This window comes from Chelonia mydas, chromosome 12 (assembly GCF_015237465.2).
Source record: "Chelonia mydas isolate rCheMyd1 chromosome 12, rCheMyd1.pri.v2, whole genome shotgun sequence".
Classification (NCBI taxonomy): Eukaryota; Metazoa; Chordata; order Testudines; family Cheloniidae; genus Chelonia; species Chelonia mydas.
The window spans coordinates 22723311-22746143 of NC_051252.2; the positions used below are offsets into that span (position 1 = coordinate 22723311).

The 22833-nt window shown below is 41.1% G+C and overlaps 1 protein-coding gene across 5 annotated transcripts in view; it reads right to left on the minus strand.

The window, feature by feature from the left end:
• The window catches only part of CEP89 (centrosomal protein 89), a 129262-nt gene that overhangs the window by 86707 nt on the left and 19722 nt on the right, over positions 1-22833 (minus strand). For all 5 annotated transcript variants that reach the window (XM_027821100.3, XM_027821099.3, XM_027821097.3 and 2 more), the window contains 5 exons: positions 10511-10565; positions 6893-7111; positions 5339-5481; positions 2093-2143; positions 353-436 (listed from right to left, as the gene is read on the minus strand). In XM_027821100.3, coding sequence (XP_027676901.2) covers positions 353-436; positions 2093-2143; positions 5339-5481; positions 6893-7111; positions 10511-10565 — 552 coding nt within the window. The remainder of the gene's footprint in view (positions 1-352; positions 437-2092; positions 2144-5338; positions 5482-6892; positions 7112-10510; positions 10566-22833) is intronic.

Sequence of the window (22833 nt, forward strand, 5' to 3'; positions counted from 1 at the left end):
GAGGCTGCAAGGTAACCTTACAGTCTTCCCTGTTGGTTGCAACGGTGAATTCTTTCCTTTCCAAACTGCAATTGAGACCTCTGCACAAAGTCTATTTACTCTGGTTTTCACCGAGAGGACAATTCTTGTACATCTCAGTGCTCTGCCAGCTCACAGAAACAAAAGAGAGAAAGCTGGCAGAAAAAAATGATTGCATAATGTGTATGCAAGCCAAAAATCAGAGCAAAGCTCGTTCTAATTTTAGGCCTCCAACAGCTTTGACAAGATCCCTTTAAAGATTTCAACAGTTTGTGATGTGTTCCTATTTTTTTCCACTTTACTGTTAATTTTTTTTAATTATTTGCCAACTTGCCTCATGTGCAAGATTTAAATCTTCCTTTTCTTGCATTCTGTCTTCATATGCCAGTAGGAGAGGTGACAAATATTTCATATCCAGCTGAAGGAAAAGACCCAATGTATTTTAATCCATGGAAATATATTTGAAAACATATTATAAATATTTTAGGTTCCTTTTTTAGTTCCATATTTAATTTTAATGTAATCAGATTCAAGCCAGAGTTTAAGTAAAATGAATGACTATGCTGAAAATGTAGAACTCCACATAATACAGAGGCCAATAGATTGTATAAAAATTGATGAAAAGATTAATTTTATAAGCAGAAAATTAAGGCCTGATTTTACATGATGTTATGTGCTCTCAACTCCCATTAACTTCATCTACAGGTGATTTCAATGGGAGTTCAAGGGACCCACCAGCTCATAGAATTCCTTATGATGAGAAATATAAAAGACACTGTACATTGATTCACAAAACTCAGAACACCATTAACTTCAACTTAGTACCTCCCAGGAGATGGCTCAGCACTGCAGGTTCAGTCTGTGTGTTAAATTCTGGCTCTAGTAGGCATTTGCAAGGAGGAAAAGCCACAGCTGAGAGAGAACTGCTCAACTGGTGAACCTGTACCAGTCCTGGCTACCTAAAAAACAACAGACCTCACACTCCACAAGTCCTCCCTGGTTCTGATTGTGAAGGGGTGTGGTCCATTTTAGCATACACCCACTGAGTGAACCCCAATGCACTCACCTTGCTTGAATTACTTGTGCTCTTGGTATGTGTACACTGCAGGCAGAGGTGCAGGGATTATGCAAGCATTCACAGGCCAACTAGAATGTCCACATTTTCCTTGGACGTTATTAAGCCAAGTATTGGTAAAGTTTGATCCTGCTTAGTTTATGAGATCTGACAAAACCACACACCAAGGTGCTACGGCTACAAACTAAGAACAGCTTTTTCACTACCCTGCCAAATTCTAAATTCAGGACTTAAGTCAATGACGCTGTTCATGTATTTAAAATTAAGCACCTTCATAAATGCATTCTGGTCCATACATCTAAGAAGTTGGAGGAAGGACTTTTCCTGCATTTTTGATATTGTTTAGTGTCTGACTAAATATAGAAGGGGGGGGAATCTTGAATTTAAGATTTGGCTAGAAAATTGAGACACTTGGTTTTAAATATTAGATAAATATATATTTTATAAAATCTGTATAAGTATTCTGTTCCTCTTTTAAGATTACCAACTTTTTAAATACTGTTTTTCATAAAAATTTGCAGTTCTTCTTTAGGGAGGATATACTCTCTGCAGTAGCTGGATAAAATATGCCATTTGTCGTCATTTGAGCTGTGATTTTTTGTAGCACTTAAATAATTTAAAAAATACAGTTAATCAACAGTTCCTGCAATTACATTATATATTGGACAATATCAAACAATGGCAATTTTTTCCACTTCTCACTAATGTGTTTTTGAATGAAGGCCATAACTCACAATAACTTCAATAGCAGATGTACATGTTTACTTGAAGGGCTGAATTTTGCCCTCTGTCTTAAATCATAGTATAAACATTAATAAATGCCCATCTTCTCATAACTGCTAGCATGTAGTAGCTCAGCACAGTATCCAAACCATTTTCTGTTGATTTAAATATTTCTGTTTCAAATTTATTCGGAAACTACACAAATTTTAGAAAAAGCTAAGATTAAATACAATTAACCCATATGTAGTAAAGGTAAAAAAAAAATGATTTACTTACCAGCCAGGGAGGTGGTGGCCCTTTCGTTGGCAAACCTCCAATTTTTATATTCTAAAATAATTTTTAAAAATTGGAATTCAAATTAAACTGTTTCTGCTTTTTGATTCCTCAAGAATTGTCCATTCACAAACCATATGACTCATAGGAATCTTTATACTCAGACACATGTTTCTAAGTAGATAATATGTATAGTACTTAGATTCACCAAAACTGAGACTTTCTATTTTTATTGATATAACATAAAGCATAATTTAATACAGGCTACTTTACTGGTAAATTCTCAAATTAATTTTCATAAATATCTGTATCAGTCTGAGAATTTAAGATAAGTCTGGAGAGTATAATCCTATAAAAGGAACTCTAAATAGAATGTAGGACTACTGGTAAATTTTGACAGGTTTCAGAGTAGCAGCCGTGTTAGTCTGTATTTGCAAAAAGAAAAGGAGTACTTGTGGCACCTTAGAGACCAACCAATTTATTTGAGCATAAGCTTTCGTGAGCTACAGCTCACTTCATTGGATGCATCTTATGCTCAAATAAATTGGTCAGTCTCTAAGGTGCCACAAGTACTCCTTTTCTTTTTGGTAAATTTTGGTGTGAAAAGAAGGATTATTTGAACCATAACATAAATAGGTCATGGTGAGGAAACCATTCCTTCCATGAGTTTATCTTAATGAGAAAAGGATTTAAAAAATCTCTACTGAAGGCAAAGGGGTATATTTTCCACCAGAAGCACACGCATAGTTTCAATTAAGCATTAAATCAAGTTGCCATTTTGATGTATCTGAAATTTATACAGCCCCCATTACCATAGTAACTGAGCATCTCACAATCTTTAATGTATTTATCCTTACAAGGTAGGAGGTACATAAGGACATAGAACTGTAAGGTACCTCCTGGATCATTGAGTCCAGTCTCCTGCTATTGCAGGCAACCCCGTTGTATCATCCCATTCATAAAATTCTTCAGGCTGCATCCTGACAGTAATATTCTTCCCCTTTGACAGATGGGGAATTGAGGCACAGAGAAACTAAGTGACTTGCCTATGTTCAGAGAGGAAGTCTGTGGTGGAGCAGGGAAGTGATCCAAGGCTTCCCGAGTCCCTGGCTAGTACTCTAACTGCTGAGAAGGATAAATGTGAAACTTCTCTTTGTTCAGTTACCCCAAGTTAGCACTTGGCTGGTGTGATTTACAAAAAATAGTTCTAATTTACTTATTATTTATAAGTCTTTCCATAGTGCTCAGCACCATATCAAAGGTTCTCAAAAGGCTTTATGATTTGACCTATTATCTAATTTAACCATGTCAATGTCTTTCACTTTTCTAAATATCTAAACAATAAGTGGAATTAAAATGTTTGCCTGGTTATATTGTGTACTGCTTAAAGTGGTAATATATTATTGTATTTATAGATTTACAGAAAAACATTGTGAATCATGACAACTACCATCACAGCTAGTATTAGTTTTCATTCCTGTACTAGTCTCAGTATAGGCCACATGTTGAACAACCATTTAAAAAAAAATACACATTTTTCAGAAGCTTCATATTTAAAGCTTATGTTTCCACTTTCATCTATTCCTCCTTTCAAAAGCATTGAATTCAGACCACAAATACCAAAAAACCTCTAAGGATTTTGCCACCAGCTATAAATTATGCATCTTAAGATTTATTAAAACTTAAAAACATAGTGCATTCTAGTCATATCCTTAGCATGAACAATAAAAAAAACAAAAAAAAAAAAACCCTTAGTTGAAAAATTGTAAGAAGGATGGAAGTATCTCTGGGGAGCTAAAATGTAGGATTTACTGTCAAGAAGAATTAGCAGGTAGCAAGGTGGTTCTGCTGCAAAATGGCCTTTACCTCTTCTGTAAACAGCTTAGTGAATAGATGTCTGAATCATAGTTCAATGAGCTTTGCAGCATTTGCAAAAGATTGATAGCTATGATTAGCTGATAAAGGAGAAGTAGCTGAACAAGAAATGCCAGTAAGCATATAATTTACTGTTTCCTTAAATTAGGTATGTTGAACAGCAGAATAGCTAACAATGTCGAGTCGTTAAATTGGATAATATTTTTTAAATGCCGACATTTTTTTCAGCCAAAAATACTTCTTGTATCAGCATTTACTTTGTAAATCAGGTTTATGCAACTACTCAGATCTTACATTCATTATATGTTTCAAAAGAAAGAATAGATAACATTTGACCTGGAATTTAAATGTGAATCTCTACTCATCCAATCCATCCTTTCTACAGGTGGTGCAATAAAGTGGGCAGGTGGTAGTGCCAAAGTAACATCTTACTTGCAGAGAGCTAGGTCTTAAGAGGTAGGAAGGGAGCAAAATCCTCCTAAGTCTCAGAGGCGATCTTGAGCCCTCTAATGCCTGAAGGTCTGGGAGGAGAAGGGAAGAGAGGCATAGTGTTTGGTTTGGTTTTATATTGTCTGTCTGGAGTTTACAAATTATTAAGATGGATGAAGGAAATAGTGTTTGAATTGAAGCCTAGAAATAAACTAGAAATAAAAGAAAAAACATGTTTTGCTTAGTCTTGGCTTCCTGTGAAATTTCTCTCCAGCTGCTCAGGCTCTAGCCTTGCCAAAAATTCAACAGAGATTTTTTTAAATCTGTTCTTCCTACAGTAGGTAACTTGGTGACACTCATCATTACTAATTAAGCCCCCCCTATCCTGCAATCTGATCTGTGCAGGCAGATCCTTATACCTGTGCTGAGTCCAAATGAAGCCAGTGAAGCGCTACACAAGGGGCTGCTGGCATGGATCTGATGGCAGTACTGGGGCCAAATGTCTGACGTCAATTGGTCTACTTATATGTTTAAGGAGTATTCACAAAGTTTTCTGGGATCAGGCTTTCAGTAACTGATTTATACACTTCCTACATTACAGATTGGAGATACTAAAATTAAAAATGCATTGTTCCCCTTTGTACAATGTATTGGGGAAAGTAATCCCTGGTACCTAAGTGATGGCTGCATACTATACAGTTTCTGAAATGATACAACAAATGAAGTAGATATATAATACAGTATTTCTGATTACAGTAATGTCAGATAAATGTCCTATTGTCACATCATCTCTTATTTTTCTAGAAACAACTTAAAACATGAAATATACATTGATATATCAGGTAGCTGCCTAGATACTAAAGCAATCTATAGGCATGCAGATCTTTAAAATCTACCAAAACCCCCAAACATTTCTTTACAAGCACCGGTAATCAGGAATATTACCTCATCTTGGGACAACGGTCTGAATTTGGTTTGATAGCGACTCAATTCCACATTCAAACGATGGACAGTCATTTTCAAACCATCATTTTCATCTACCAGTTCCTGGGCTTGTTGTCTCAATGAAAGCAATTCTGCAACTTCCTCTACATTTAAAAAAAAAAAAAAAGCAAATCACAACAGTCTGACAAACACATGACACCTGCACATTAACTTAGCTGTCAAAATTTCTTAATCAGGAATGGAGACATTACAGGATAAATAACTTCTATTGACACATTACTAAACCACACAAAAATTATTAAACTCTGAGTTAGAAAAAACAAAAGGAAGATCCATTTCATGTGTTCTGTGGAGTAATAACTAGTTAGTTAAGGGTCACATAAAAACATTATAAATTAAGTTATTTAAATTGTTTGATATTAATAACTATTATATGTAGGAATATTAAACTATTATTGCATGATAAATGTGTGTTTTGACTTTTGCATTCTATGTAAACATTTCCAAACTATATTTCTGTATCTTGTATGCTAAGATGACATGGACGTTGAACAAAAGATATACAGTGCCTGTTTCAAAAACTAGTGGAGGATGGCTTCATTAGTTTCAAGTAATGGAAGTGAATGCCTTCTCTTACCCAAAAGGAGACTTTATTTCAGTGGAGTCCTATGCTCCAAAAAGACTACAAAGAAAATGAAAACATGCTGTTTTTCTACTGATGGGGAACTCCATTTGTACCACATACTGCAAAATCAGTATTAAAATTTCAATAGATTGTGTTTAAGAGACATGCAAAGCACTGCAGAAGAGTCGAATCTTGCTCCCCTCCCACTAAATTGGAATTTTACTCCTGATTGCAATGAGAGTAAAATTGGGCCAAAGTGCTGAATAACCAATACCTGGACTGTCAAGGTGCTGATATGATTTATTTAATTTAAAGTTACAAGGGAGAGGGACTGCTAGTGGAATTAAATTGTAATAGACTTAATTTTACTTAGCAATATATTCTGTTGACCTTTTCCTTCAATGGCCAAAGGCCTGCAAACAGATATAAAGCACTAATATAGCTTTCAATTATCGCAGATTCTCCTTTAGCTCAAGTAGTAGAGCTACTATATTGCTTTGGGATGCAAAGATTCTCAACTGTAGTGAATTTCTCACACACTTAAAAACAAAAAAAAACCCACCATTCAGTGGGGTAAAAAGGTGCAAGGGACTCAAAAAAGACTTTCTTAATGTCTTCTGATGCACTGCTAAGGGACTTCCAAGGTGCCACTCCAGCATTAAAGTTCTTGTGGGACTTTGAGACATCAAATTCACCAGCAGCTTTATTAGACTAATTATGACCAAGACTTATTTAGCACTCCATAAGCTATTTAAAGAACAGAGCTGATTATATTGTTACCCTTGGAGAATTTCTGTCTGGATATCTACTTAGGTCACCCCCTTGTGGAGAGTCAATTACTGAGGGGATAGGTTTCAAGCGAGTTAGAAAATAAAGCAAGATATAGTTCTCCTTAAATAAAGAAAAGGTACTCTAAAGTTGTATCCTACCTTCCTTATGTGAACTCTCTACACCTTTTCTAAGTTTTTTATTTTCTTTTTCCAGTGTCTTAAGTTTTAACTGTAGTTCCTTTATTTGTTGTTTTAGTTCCTCAAGTTGTAGGGCCATAGTCTGATTTGCATTGATTAGACACCAATTTTCTTGTTTTAATTCTTGGAACTTCTCTTTAGGTGTATCCATCCGTCCTTGTCTTGCCCGAACAGATACATCTACAGATGATAGAGAAAACATGTTATAGAACACACAGTATTCACATGGTATTCAGACTTTTCTACATTATTAGTTCCAAGACAGGGGAAAAGAATATCAATCTTTTCACAAATTACTAGCATTATATTACTGAAAAATAAGTATTTACAGATGGTAGAATAAGAGTACACGAATCCAGTTTAAATTATTTTAAGAAAAGAATCTGAAGGACACAAATCAAATCATCGCACTGATGGGCCTGTGGGGCAAAGAGGAAGAAAAAACTATGGAGTGGGGAAGGGAGTTGCATAAAAGGACCATCACCTCTGCTCCAGTGCTTCCAGTTACCATTGACCCCACTAAAGATCTCCCTCCCACAGAAAGCAGCAAGAGTAGTACAAGGCTTCCCTTCCCTCCACCCCCTGCTGGGGTAAGGCAGGCCAAACCTGCTGCACTCTTCTCCTCCTGCCACACACACAGTCTTCTGTTGGGATGGTGTTGGAGGCTCTCTCCCCTGCCCCGGCAAACAGTTGGTCTTTGAGTTAACACATTCTTGGAAAGCATGAGGTCGTTCACACCTCGCAGAGCTACAGTTTCAGGCTGTCTGCAGAATCAGGCAGACATCACTGCATGAGTTATACTTTGATCATGTTTTCAAACTTTTCTTTGTATCCATGTGAGTTAGAAAACTTGCTTTTTTTAAAATGAAAGTTGAGATTCTATCCTCATCAATGGACTCTAGGAGTTGGAGCCCTAGCTATAAGAGGCTGTGGCCTATAGTGCCTATGCCTGAATCCAGCTCTGCTTAGGCCAATTGTAGAAGGGGGCTGCAGGAGGATATATCCACTCCAAGAGCTGCTTGGGAAACCTGGAGCTAGTTAAAGTTATCTATATCTGTTTAGATAACAGATAGCTATAATATAGTGGTCTCCAAACTTTTTACTCAAGATCACTTTTAGAATATAAATGCAATCCAGGATCTACCCCACTCCTTCCCCCAGGCCCCTCCACTTCCCCCGAAGTCCCGCTCACTGCATCCCCACCTGCCTCCATCCCTCGCTCTCCCCCACCTTCACTCACTTTCATCAGGCTGGGGCAGAGGTTTGGGAGGGGGTGCGGGCTCTAGGCTGGGATCGAGGGGTTCAGAGTGTGGGAGAGGGCTCCAGGCTAAGCCTGGCGCAGAGGGTTGGGGTGCAGGGGGGGTGAGGGGTGCAAGCTCTGGGAGGGAGTTTAGGTGCAGGAGGGGGCCCCAGGCTGAGGCAGAGTGTTGGGGTGCAGGAGGGGGTATGGGGTGCTGGCTCTGGGAGGCAGTTTGGGTGCACAACGAGGCTCCAGGCTGGAGCAGAGTGTTGGGGTGCAAGAGGAGGTACAGAGTGCTGGCTCCGGGAAGGGGCTCAGGGCTGGGGTACAGGAGGGGGTTCAGGGTGCAGGAGGGAGTATGGGGTGCTAGCTCCAGGAGGAGGCTCAGGGCTGGGGGTTGGGGTGCAGACTCCCGCCACGCGGCACTTACCTCGAGCAGCTCCTAGTCGGCAGTGCAATGGGGCTAAGGCAGGCTCCCTGCCTGCCCCGGCCCCACACCACTCTCGGAAGGAGGCAATGTGCTCTTGCGGCCCCGGGGGCACCACCCCCACAGCTCCCATTGGCTACAGTTCCCCGTTCCTGGCCAATGGGAGCTGTAGGGGGTGGTGCTTGCAGGCAGGAGCAGCGCGCAGAGACCCCTGCCCCTCCTACCCCCCCAGGGGTCACAGGGGTGTGCTGGCCGCTTCTGCGAGTGGCGTGGGGCCAGGGCAGGCAGGGAGTCTGCCTTAGCAGCAGCCCCACTGCGCCGCCGGACTTTAAGTGCCCGGAGGTTGCCGTCAATTGAGAGAGTCTCCAGGATCAACCAGTCGATCGTGATCTATGGGTTGGGTGACCACTGTTGTAATGAAACACAAGAGGTTTGTTTATACTACAGCCAGTTTATCTGGTATTGGGTGTGTTGGGAGTTGTTAACCTTCTCATATGGCATATGCAAGTGTGAGGGCATAGAAGCTTTTTATACAGGAAAAACCTTTCAAAGGAAACAAAAGAAATATAATAAATTTTAACATGTGTAAATATACCATAGACATTATACACCTCCTTAGGAGATCCAGGGAGCTGTGCCTGGAATTGCTGGTTAGATGCAACAATCCATAAACTCTGTAATAGCTGAAGGCAATGCCATGTGTGGATGTACTGCATCACTGTAACTTACATCACTTCAATCACACTGGTGCAAGTAGCCCTGGTAAAATTCTCTAGTGTACACAAAACTTAGGTGACTAGAGAGAAGGGGAAGGATAAATGTTACAGTATTGCATTTCATTCAGATCTCCTAGAGCATGTCACAAAGATGAAGATTCCCAAGACTCATGAGGTAAATAACGATGCTTAGGTATTAGGAATTTCTTTAATTCCAAGTTCCTTTCTCCATATTTCACTATTGGCTTTATATTCTGTTAACAGCTATTTCTGTTCCTGACCTCCCACTGGGAAGTCTGGCAAATATCATGCTTTATACCTGACACCTACGATGACTCTTTAATTTATTAGAGCGATAATGGGGGTGAGGTAACATATTTTATTGGACTAACTTCTGCTGGTGAGATAGACAAGCTTTCGAGCTACACAGAGCTTTTCTTTATGTTTGAAAAAGGTATTAAGAGTGTCACACGTAAATACAAGATCAAACAGATAGTTTGCATCAGTAGTTAACACATAATTTAAGACACCATTCAAGGTAAAGTGGCATGTTAACGCCTTTGGAGTCATAGGCCAAAAGGAGGGGTTAGTGGGTTACAGATTATTGTAATAAACCATAAATATAGTGCCTTTATTAATACATGATTTTTAGTGCCTAGCAAAGTTCTGAATTCAAGCTCCTAGTCTCATCTTTTGAAAATGTCGTGCAGGTTTCCTTTGAGGATGAGGACTGATGGATCAGATATAGAGTGATCACTCTGTGAAAAGCTCTGTGTAGCTTGAAAATTTGTCTCTCTCACCAGCAGAAGTTTGTCCAAAAAGAGGATTACGTCACCCACCTTGTCTCTCTCCTACCTGGGACCGACATGGCTACAACAATAATCTTTAATTTATTAGCAGAAATGCTATGAAAAGAAATCATCTTCAGTGCCTACGATCTTTACCTAAATTAATCATATTCAGCCAAAATTCATTCACATTATTCATATTTGGAAAATAAAAACAAATATAAATAATTCACATGAAGAAAAAGCCTGGAGTTACTGCTTTTGTATGTCACTGAGTATTCAACGTTTTCTATCTCTTGTACCTCAAATATATAACTTTTGCTTTTTGTGTAACAGCAGAAAAAATGTATTAAAGTACTTTATTCTAAACCCCTCACTTTAGGGATTATGTTCAACACAGAGTAGTACCTGGGGATGGTGGAGGCTTTTCGCTTAGTGGATTTTCAACTGCCAGTTTTTGCTCCTAGCAAATAAACAAAATAATGTGAGATAATTTGCTGTAACAGTCATCCTTTTCTATTTTAACAACCTCACCATCAATACAGAAATTACATTATTTACCAAACATTTAAGATCCAAGTTTTATCATTATAATTTTGTAGCCCTTAGTCTCTTTGTATGTAATGAATATTTTGTCATATTAAACCAATGACAAAAGAAACCATAAGTATAAGGGAGAAGTGTGGTCTTTTACATAGAGACAGCCTCTGTCACTGCCTCCATTACCCCTGCTGCAAGTCAGTTTAATACCTCTGTGCATCAGTCTACCTATTTGTAAAACTAAGTATTAGCAGAAAGAACGAGGAGTACTTGTGACATCTTAGAGACTAACAAATTTATTTGAGCATAAGCTTTCGTGGGCTGAAGGCCACTTCATCAGACGCGTGTAGTGGAAAATACAGCAGGAAGATAGATAGATCTATACAGAGAACATGAAAAAATGAGGGTACCCATACCAGCTCTAATGAGACCAAACAAATAAGGTGGGCTATTATCAGCAGGAGAGAAAAAACTTTTGTAGTGATAATTAGGATGGCCCATTTCAAACAGTTGACAAGAAGGTGTGAGTAACAGTATGGGGGAAAATTAGCATGGGGAAATTAGTGTAATGACTCATCCACTCCCAGTCTTTATTCAAGCCTGATTTAACGGTATCCAGTTTGCAGATTAGTTCCAGTTCTGCTGTTTCTCGTTGGAGTCTGTTTTTGAAGGTTTTCTTGTTAAATAATTGCGACTTTTAGGTCTGTAATCGAGTGTCCAGGGAGGTTGAAGTGTTCTCTAACCGGTTTTTGAATGTTATAATTCTTGACATCTGATTTGTGTCCATTTATTCTTTTGCGTAGAGACTGTCCAGTTTGGCCAATGTACATGGCAGAGAGGCATCGCTGGAACATGATGGCATATATCACATTGGTAGATGTGCAGATGAACGAACCTCTGATAGTGTGACTGATGCGATTAGGCCCTATGATGGTGTCCCTTTAATAGATATGTGGACAGCATTGGCAACGGGCTTTGCTGCAAGGATAGGTTCCTGGGTTAGTATTTTTGTTGTGTAGTGTGTGGTTGCTGGTGAGTATTTGCTTCAGGTTGGGGGGCTGTCTGGAAGCGAGGACTGGCCTGTCCGAAGATCTATGAGAGTGAGGGATCGTCCTTCAGGATAGGTTGTAGATCCTTGATGATGCACTGGAGAGGTTTTAGTTGGGGGCTGAAGGTGAAGGCTAGTGGCGTTCTGTTACTTTCTTTGTTGGGCCTGTCCTGTAATAGGTGACTTCTGGGTACTCTTCTGGCTCTGTCAATCTGTTTCTTCACTTCCGCAGGTGGGTACTGTAGTTTTAAGAACGCTTGATAGAGATCTTGTAGGTGTTTGTCTCTGTCTGAGGGGTTGGAGCAAATGCGGTTGTATCGTAGAGCTTGGCTGTAGACAATGGATCGTGTGGTTTGGTCTGGATCAAAGCTGGAGGCATGTAGGTAAGTATAGCTGTCAGTAGGTTTCCGGTATAGGGTGGTGTTTATGTGACCATTGCTTATTAGCACTGTAGTGTCCAGGAAGTGGATCTCTTGTGTAGACTGGTCCAGGCTGAGGCTGATGGTGGGATGGAAATTGTTGAAATCATGGTGGAATTCCTCAAGGACTTCTTTTCCATGGGTCCAGATGATGAAGATGTCATCAATGTAGCGCAAGTAGAATGGGGCGTTAGGAGACCAGAGCTGAGGAAGCATTGTTCTAAGTCAGCCATAAAAATGTTGGCATACTGGGGCCATGTGGGTACCCATAGCAGTGCTGCTGATTTGAAGGTATACACTGTCCCCAAAGGTGAAACAGTTATGGGTGAGGACAAAGTCACAAAGTTCAGCCACCAGGTTTGCCGTGACATTATCGGGGATACTGTTCCTGACAGCTTGTAGTCCATCTTTGTGTGGAATGTTGGTGTAGAGGGCTTCTTCATCCATAGTGGCCAGGATGGTGTTTTCTGAAAGATCAGCAATGGATTGTAGTTTTCTCAGGAAGTCAGTGGTGTCTCGAAGATAGCTAAGAGTGCTGGTAGCGTAGGGCCTGAGGAGAGAGTCTACATAACCAGACAATCCTGCTGTTAGGGTGCCAATACCTGAGATGATGGGGCGTCCAGGATTTCCAGGTTTATGGATCTTGGGTAGCAGATAGAATGCTCCTGGTTGGGGTTTCTAGGGGTGTGTCTGTGCAGACTTGTTCTTGTGCTTTTTCAGGGAGTTTCTTGAGCAGATGGTATAGTTTCTTTTGGTACCTCTCAGTGAGTTCAGAGGGTAATGGCCTGTAGAATGTGGTATTAGAGAGCAGTGCTTGGCCAGTTATGTATGAGTGGCTATACCACACTTCTTCTCCTCACTACTGCTGATTGATAAAAGAAAGGGGGGAGGGCTTGTTTGTTTTTTGTTTTTTAAAGAAAGAGGAGAGAAACAATGGTTACTTACAATAGTGGCTATGTCCTTTGAGATTACTGCCTACATAAATACATTCTGTGCATGATGCACATGCCTTTGACTCAAAATTTAGAATTTTCTAGACAGCAGTGTCTGTTGGCCCACTGACTTCAAAGGAATTGAGAGCACTCAGCAACTATGAGGATTAGGACCTAAATTACTTTGATCTGTGGTAGTGTAAGTAATTTGTATATAGTTATAAACAAACATTTCATTGCATACAACCTGTCTGCCTAGATAATTATATAGCGACCACACTGTAGTATCTGAGCACTTAAATTACAAAGAAAGAAGTGCTAAAGGCCAGCACAATCACCTGGTAAAATACTATGTACTGGCAAAATCTGTGAGAGTTCTCACCTCCTTCATAATACCTCACAAAGTAGTAAGTAGCCACCTGTTTCACTCATTTCTGGCCACCCACAGATCTTTCCAACTGTGTAAATTGCATTATAGTCAATTTGCTAAGGCAATCAGAAATGGAAACTGCTTCCAAACTAGGGATATTTTTCAGATGAGAAGGAAGATTAAATATGTTAAACTTTTTAATTGTTGACAGAGAATAATGGTTTCTTTACTCATTTAAATATCAGTATAATACTTAAAAGTGTATAAATGAAAGTGCAATGTCAGGGCATACAGTTGTTGGATTTTTTTGTCCTATGGCAGACAACATCTAGAGTCCTCTGGTGGCTACTATAAATAGGTTTGAGTGTACTCTGAGTGGAGAACTCCTATACAGGGAAGAGAAGGAAGCTAAAAAAATCTGAATTTGTTTCCCTTACTCAACAAAGTGCTGGTGAAGGTACAAGAGCCTCCCTAAGTCGTGCTGTGATCCTGTGAAGCAAAGCAGAGTAGGGCTGGATCAAGAGACTGCCTGTAGATTCTGCAGGAATAACAGTTACTTACCTTACAGTAGCTGTGTTTCTTCTGGATTTGTTGTCCATATATATTTTACTGGTGGGTGTACATGCACCCAATGCACTTGAGTTTGGATTCTTTTGGCCAGCAGGCTTTTGGGGGCTGACCTGAGAGTCCTCATGCCTCCTATTAAGGACATAAAGGAAGAGGCAATCCCAACAGCCCCTCAGTTCCTTCGCCAATACAGAATCAAGGTGTTATCAGACTTCATACTAGCAGGGAAGAGAGATGGGTCGTGGAATATACATGGACAATACATGTTAAAGAACCACACCTACTGTAAGTAAGTAAACATTTCCTTTTCTTTCAGTGCTTGTCCATATATATTCCACAGTTGGTAACTCAGAAGCAGTGACCTAGATCACTGAAGGTGAGTGCTAGGAGTCTTCCTAAATAGCAGTTGTAAGACTGCTCCACTAAAATTAGCATCAGATCCTGATACCTCCACTACAGGATAATGCTAGGTGAATATATGTACTGCACTGCGAATAGCTGCCCTACCTATCTCCAATATGGGAACGTTTCTCACAGGAGGATGCTCCAGTACTAGTGCTCAGTCTATCGTCCCCAGTAGGGTGAGCTATTAGTCTCCTAGATGGGACTATCTTGCTAATTCATAATACAGCTAGATACAAGCAGAAATCCAGTCAGAAACTGTGTTGAAATGACCTGTCTTTTAGCCCTGTATCCATAAACTATGAATAATCTTGTGGATAGTCTCAGTGACTTAGTTCTATCTATATAGAAAGCAAGGGCTCTAAGACCATCTAGGGTGAAAAGCTACACCTCACCTTTTATCTGAATGTAGTTTTAAGGGAAAAATAGGTAGATGGATGACTAGATTCAAGTTACAGTCAAGGATCACTGCAGTTGGTGTTTCAATGACACCCTCTCTTTATGAAAAATTGTATATGGGGTGTGACCCTATGCCCCATATTCTTCAGAGATATTATGATATGAATATGGCAAAACTAAGATGTGTTCTGTGCAAGGTTGGTCATGTGCAGTACAACTAGAAAGGTTATGATTTACTGAATATGATTATCCTATTTGTATACAAGTATAATTTCTGTATCTGAAGTTAGGAATATGGACTATGTATCAGTTACAAAAATATCTGCATGTGGGGAATGCCCACCAGACAAAATGCAATCAGGCTGGCTGGTTAGTCAATGGGCCATTAGGGAGAACAATAGGACTTTGAAGATGCTAATCTCCCACCTTCCTGAGAAGCTTCCTGGGATACTGCTTTGTCACTGAAGGATCATGTGATCATGTCACCTGGTACTGGACCCCATCCTGGCCTACTAGTATTTTTCCACTAATGGGGGTGGGGACCAAACTGGGAAACAAAGGATTCCCGCCATATGTAAATTCTATTTAAGGCAGGGAAGTGAGTTAATCAGAGCTCATTCTTCACTGAATCCCCGCCCAGGATGACTGCTGAGAACATCTGAAAAACAAGGGCAGGGGGAGATGAGAGAAGAGCTGAGCCCGGGCTGGAAAAGGTGTCTGGCCTGTGAAAGAAATGCCAGTTTTCTGTGCAGCGCAAGACAATACAATCCTGGGTTTGTAGGGTGTGTCCCTACCTGTGTGTGTGCTACACGAGGCTTGAGGGCCTGGCACAGCAGGACAGGGTGAGGGAGCCCAGACTGGTGGAACAGGCGGGCTCACTGGGACTCCAGTACATCAGGTGGCACCCTGGAGTGGGAGGTAACCCATCACACGGGGGTCCTGCCATGACTGCCTGTATCTCCTCTACCTTTCTGGTCAATATTACTGCTACCAGAAAGATGTTTTAATGGAAAGGTAAAACAGGGAACATGCTGCCAATGGGTCTATAGGTGAGCCTATTAACCCCATTAGTACAATATTTAGATCCCAAGGAGGGTGAGCCTCAATGACTAGGGGACTGTCATAAATATAAAGGGAAGGGTAAACACCTTTAAATCCCTCCTGGCCAGAGGAAAAACCCTTTCACCTGTAAAGGGTTAAGAAGCTAGGATAACCTCGCTGGCACCTGACCAAAATGACCAATGAGGAGACAAGATAACTTCAAAGCTGGAGGGGGGGAGAAACAAAGGTTCTCTCTGTCTGTGTGATGCTTTTGCCAGGAACAGAAAAGGAATGGAGTCTTAGAACTTAGTAAGTAATCTAGCTAGATATGCATTAGATTCTGTTTTGTTTAAATGGCTGATAAAATAAGTTATGCTGAATGGAATGTATATTCCTGTTTTTGTGTCTTTTTGTAACTTAAGGTTTTGCCTAGAGGGATTCTCTATGTTTTGAATTTGATTGCCCTGTAAGGTATTTATCATCCTGATTTTACAGAGGTGATTCTTTTACTTTTTCTTCAATTAAAATTCTTCTTTTAAGAATCTGATTGCTTTTTCATTTTTCTTAAGATCCAAGGGTTTGGGTCTCTGTTCACCTACGCAAATTGGTGAGGATTTTTATCAAGCCTTCCCCAGGAAAGGGGGTGTAGGGTTTGGGAGGATTTGGGGGGAAAAGACGTTTCCAAGCGGGCTCTTTCCCTGTTATATATTTGTTAGACGCTTGGTGGTGGCAGCAATAAAGTCCAAGGGCAAAAGGTAAAATAGTTTTTACCTTGGGGAAGTTTTAAGCTGGTAAAAATAAGCTTACGGGGTTTTTCATGCAGGTCCCCACATCTGTACCCTAGAGTTCAGAGTGGGGAAGGAACCTTGACAGGGACATACCCACATAAAGCCTTTCAAACATCTAGCCAGCGTAGGGTGTGAAAATATGAAATACCCCTGAATTGGAGAGTGAAAAACTGCTGCTAGTGAGATGGCTGGTAGGTGATCCTCAGGGAATTCACTGATAGTCCAGAGTTCTTTAAAGAGAGAAGTCCAGTATGTTTGGTATCTGTGACAAGGATGGGGATACTGACGTTATTGCACCTGGACAGTGAATTTCTTCCATTTACCTGCATAAGCACGCCTCATTGAGTCTTCTGTTATGGATTAGGATACTTTGTACTTCAGATGAACTGTATCTTTCCACGGAGATCAGCCAGACAGCATCCATACTGTGAGGTTCAGAGTAGATAGAATGGGATGGAAGATTTGACTGCATCTCTGCAATATTATGTCTGCCTGAAGAGGCAACCGTATCAGAATTTGGATGGGGAGATTGTTTAGGTCCCAGTACCAGAATTGTCAGCCATGCTGAAGCTACCATAATCATTTTGGCTGAGTCCTGCCTAGGCTTTCTGAGAACCCTGGGGATTAATGGAACGGGAGGATAAGTGTACATCAGACCTGTGAAAGATATGCAATTTCTTGAAAGATCTTATTGTATTAAGTTTGTTTTATTGTGGGACAGGATTGTTCGTAACCTCTTTAAGGGGGAAAATGTGAAGAGATGTAGAATCTGGGAGTTCAAAAGACTATACTGAAAACGTACCACACAGGTATGAACTTTTGGGACAATTATGTGGATTTCCTAAGGAATCCCTAGGGAAAAGTTAATGCAAATTCCTCAACTACGGTTATGCAAAAACCCAGCCTTTTGTAACTACGCCCTGAAGAGAACACCATTGTCTGGTGATTACCTAATAAAAAAGGCCAAGATCAAAGACCTGAGCTACACAGAGAAACGGCCGATCAGGCCAGTTGTTGTTCTGGTTTTAAGACAGATGAACCTGTAACCCTGGGAAAACCTAGCTGTCGGTTTTGAAGGACTGGCACCTACCAGAACTTGAGGCTGGGATGACCTCAGGTAAGCTTTTTAGGTTGTTTTACTGTTTTCAACATATTTTCTCTGTAATGCATTTACCTTAAGAATAAATGTGCTTGCTTAGAAGGAGCTGTATGGTAACTTACAACTGCAGGCAATACAATGGTCATAGCTTCCTCAGAGAGAAAGCAAAGCACAAGTGCTGGCTTTTTAGGCAGTCTGCTTGCTCGGGCTATCACATTGTAAGGCATGGATCTGTGCAGCCTTAACACTCCTGGTCAGGAAGGAGTGAGACACAAGTCTCTGCCCATGAGAGGCAATGTCTGAGAGCCAATGCCTAAAATGCGTGCCCTTGGTGGATCACAAGGGGGAATATCAGTACAGTTGCCCTGAAACTGTGACAAAGTCCAGGGACCATGTTATCACGAATGCATCAAATAGGAATCCCTAATTATTTCCTCTCTGGAGCAGAGCTTTTTATATTTCTTGTTTTCTTTGTTGGCAAAGAGGTATATGGTGTGATAACCACACTTTAGAAATGTCTTGGATTATGCTGTTACTGACCACTTGTGGTCACTTGAAAATTGTGTGCTGAGGTGATCTGTCATTATGTTCTGTAATCCTGACAAATGTACTGCTATGAGAGTAATTTCATGGTGGATACAAAAGTTCTATAGATATACAGCTGCCTGACATAGGGGAATGGATCTTGCTCCCCTTTGCTTGTTATATAAAACATGGAATGTCCATCATGATTTGAATTATCAGTCCTTTCAGAAGCAGGAAGAAAGCTGTGCATGCCCAATAAATGGCTTTTAGCTCAAAGACATTTATGTGGAGTCATGTTTTCCCAGAAGTCCAAGTATACTGTGTTTGAAGATTGGGTTTCTTATCCTAGTGTGGAGACATCTATCACTAACATCTTTTGGGAGGGCTCCAGCACCCTTGGTCTGGAACTGAATGGAACAGCCAAGATTTCCAGAACTCAGTAGGCTTTAATGACAGTGTTCCACACCCCACAATGAAACAAGTAACTCCCATATGGAGGGGATATAATTGGAAGATCAAAAAGAATTTGTATACCACTCCCAAACAAGAAGTCAAATCTGCTGCCTGGATCATGAGAGAGACTAATAAGCAGATATTGTGGTGGATCCAAATTACTTCCTTCTCAGAAATTTTTGACACTTTCTAGGTGGTTCAGGCTGCCTATATTGGGAGTAAATGCTGTGGCTGACAACTGATGTACTTTTGCAAGTCCTTCAGTGTAAGGCCTCAACTGTTTTAGCACTGAAGAGTGCTAAATGCAAGAGCCTCAATTGCTACTTGAAATTCTTTGAGGATCTCTTCGTAACACTTGAGATAGTCATCTGAAGCACAAAGGACTGCTTGGAGGCATGTGCATATCGCAAGCTGACCTTCAGTGAAGAGCAACTTAAAATCTTCCCTATTGTCTTGACGAAAGCTTTTGGCAAATTTAACCATTGAATCCCACTTCAATTAATCATATTTAACCAAAAGGTCTTGGTAGTTGGTGATTCTCACTTGGAGGCATGATGTGAAGTAATTTTTCCATCAGAATAAATTGTTTTGGGGGGCTTTCCTTGTCTTTTGGTGTTATTTCAATGTGATCTCTCATTTGATGCAGTAACCACTATTGAACCTGGAGTGGGATATGCCCAAAGTCATAGGAAGAAACCTGGTAGTGATGGTCTGCTCTCATCAATATTGGTACCAGAGAGACAGCTGTCTGCTAGAGCAATTTAGCTGGCTCTGAAAGTCCCTAACTGATGGGTATTGCAAGATGCCCAGGTACCGAGGTGTGCAAGATGAGCAGAAGCTTTTGTGATTTTTTTTTCCTGAACTACCTCAACTGGAAGCTCCAGCATGTTAGCCATTCTGAGTTACAAGTCTTGGAACATCTTGTTGTCATCTGTTGAGGCTATACTCATTGACAAAGATAACTCAACAAGTACAGCCTCATCCAGGAATGATGGGGACATATGAGCTGGTGAAAGATGGTCCTCTAACTGAGACTCTCTTCATCTGAGCCATTAGCCTGTTCAGCTGATGCAGGAACAGACTGAGCTGGCTGTAAAGCCGCCTTGTGCAGTGGAGAAAGGGAACTAATCCTGATCTGAGAAGCAGACACTGGTCTTCTAGCATACTGAATCCTTCACAGAGCCCAATAAGTCCAAGGCTATTGATAGGCAGTAAGGGCTACGGCCAAGGGCAATGATACCAGCACGTACTTTGAGCCTCTTTGAGCTTCAATGCCTAGAGTAATAAAATTCATCCCATCATTCCCTCTCAGGTGTAAATTGCCCTGAATATCTGGATCTTAGGGAACAAACCAGAGAAGACTCTCTAATGCCCTCAGTACCTGAGAATGAATAGTCCTCCCTATGAGGAGAGGCTGTATCAGCTGGTGTGCTGAAAGCACTTTCAGATGATGCTCTGGTCAGTACCATTGATGTCCTCATTTCCCATACTGGAGCAGCAGTCGATGCCAAAGGAGGAAGCTTCAGCACTGCAACAGTGGGGATCCCAGTACCAAAACGACCAGTAAGTCTTTTGAGGCTATATACAATTTTGGTACCAAATCTGTTGTACCAAACATGAAGACAGGTGAGTAGATGGCGTCAGTACCAGAGACATGGTACCAGGGGCCTCAGGACCTGGAGGATGATACTGGGCAATATAAGTGGTATCAAGGGAGCTGGTCTTGAGGCACGGTGACTCGTGCCTTACCAGGGGCCAGAGCAACCCTTCTGGGGCCTTGTGCTACCTTTTCCCCTGAGGTTCAAGAGGATTTATGGCTCCCTGAGGAAGGACCTGGTGAAGAAGAGTAAGATCTATTTTTTGTGTGGTCTTGGTACTCCTTTCTCCTCTGAACCCTTGAGATTTTACCAGAAAAGGAGAATGGCTTTTTAGAAGCATTTACTTTGACTTCACAAGTTAAGGACACAATGGGAGTACTTTTATATGACGAGTGCTCAGAAGCTGCTGCCTATCGGGAAGAGGTCGCAAGTGGCCAGGCCTAGTGGTTGGAATCCAAATGCCACAGCCCAAGGTCAAAGTAGAGTCAGAGCCAGGAATCGGAGCTGGAGTTCAGAACCAAAGTCCAGAGTTCAAATGCCAGAGCCAAGAGTTGAGACAGAACTAGGGCTGAGGGTCAGAACCAGATTAGCTGGAGTCAGGGAAGGCAGGAGCAGGGTGGGTTCCAAGGCAGTGACAAGACTGGAACAAGGCTGGGTGCTGGGCAGGTGACAGTCTATACCATTAAGTTCACCACTTTTACAAGACTATGATAAATTTTGTACAAAGTATGCCTTCTGAGGCATCATTTAAAAACTCATCATCCGCTGCATGTTATTGTCCTGGTTAAACGTGTATCAATATTGTATGTAAAGTTATAAGTTTCTACTGTATAAAATTGCTGTAACACATTCCAGAGTTCAAAAGGCAGGCCCAAACCAATTCTTTAAAGACAAAGACTGGCACCCCCAGACAGGTATCAACAAAGTCAAGTGGGCTATCACTTAGTTATGCAACAATTCTCTGGTGGGGGAAGGCATGAACAAGAAATTTGAATTTCCTCACAATAATGGTTCAAACCTCACATCCACAAGGCACTGTTTGTCACCAGGACTCAGCTAGGATGTTTGTAGCACAACAAATTGAATTATAAAGAGGGGAGAAAAATGCTTGACTTCTCTCCTCCATCTCTGCTTGTGACATCAATGACTCTCAAAGAACTGAACTTGGGGGAGGGGGAGTCCTGGCTGGGAGGCTTTTCAGCCAGTAAAGACTGTTGTAAGCTTATGGTAAGAGAAATCTTTTTGCTTTTAAATGTACTTAGCTTGTTAAGTTAGGCATTTAGCTCACATTTTATCTTTTATTTCTGTTGTAACCAATCCTGACTTTTATACTTCATTACTTGTAGTCACTTAAAATCTTTCTTTTCTTTCTGTACTTAATAAACGTGTTTCACTGTTTTATCAAACCAGTGTGTTCAGATTGGGAAACTCAATTTGGGATAACAGCTGGTGCATATCATTTTCCATTGATGAAACGATGAACTTTATATGAGCTTGCATTGTTCAGTAAGGTGCCGGACAATACAAGATGCACATTTCTGGTGGAAAGTCTGGGACTAGAGAATCTGCTGCTGTTCTTCTGCAGTGTAATTCATGAGTGGCTAGCCAGTAACACTTAATACTGTGCAGCTGGGAGCTAGTTACATGCTGGAGGCTGTGTGTTAACTGGCCAGGGGTGGCTGTTCACCAGTAAAGCAGTGTAAAATATATCCCAGGTTGGAGAACTCAGGAGATGCAGCTATTCAGCAATCCAGATTGTACCCTGGGGAATGTCACTGCAGGTCTAGGCTGAAGTGAGGTTGGGAGCATGGCAAGGTCTAGGCTCAAGCAGTGGAGGAGCAGAGCAGGAGCAGGTCTTGGAATGAGGTAAGCAGAGGGAGGCAGAGAATCCACAGACATGTGCGTTCAACAGCCAGAGAACTGCTGCTGGCTTAAGAACCGGCGTGCTAGGTTCCTCGGTCAATCAAGCAGGAATGTCCATCAGGCAGCCTGGCTGACTTGGTAGACTGACGGAAGACACTGCTGCAGGGCCTTACTACTGACACTTCCGCAGGATGCACTGACCTTTTCAGCAGGAGCATTTTCAGATAAGATTTCCTAGCTCTTTGGGTTCTTTTAGAAAATAATTTACAGAGAGCACATCTTTTTGCAATGTGCCTCTCACCCAGACACAATCAACAAATGGTGTGCTCATCATTGAGAGGCATTACAGCCTAATATGAAGGACAATTTTTAAAACCTGGAGATTTGTGTTCAGTCATAATGATGTACCCCGCAACAGGGACTAACTCACAGGTAAACAAAGGAGTGAATTACTGTGTAGCACTAACGACTGATTAACTGCTAAGTACCTGCATTTACTGTTTACATAACAAAGAATAGTCAGCACAGTGAATGAAGAAACTCGACCCTGCCAGTTCTGACTTGTAGCCAGTGGAGGTGTGAAGGGACTGAAAGGTGGCTGGGGTTGCCCCATCTTTTGCACACTCAGCTGGAGACATGTGGACACGCAAAGCACAAACATAACTGCCAACGAAACTGCTGGCTAAA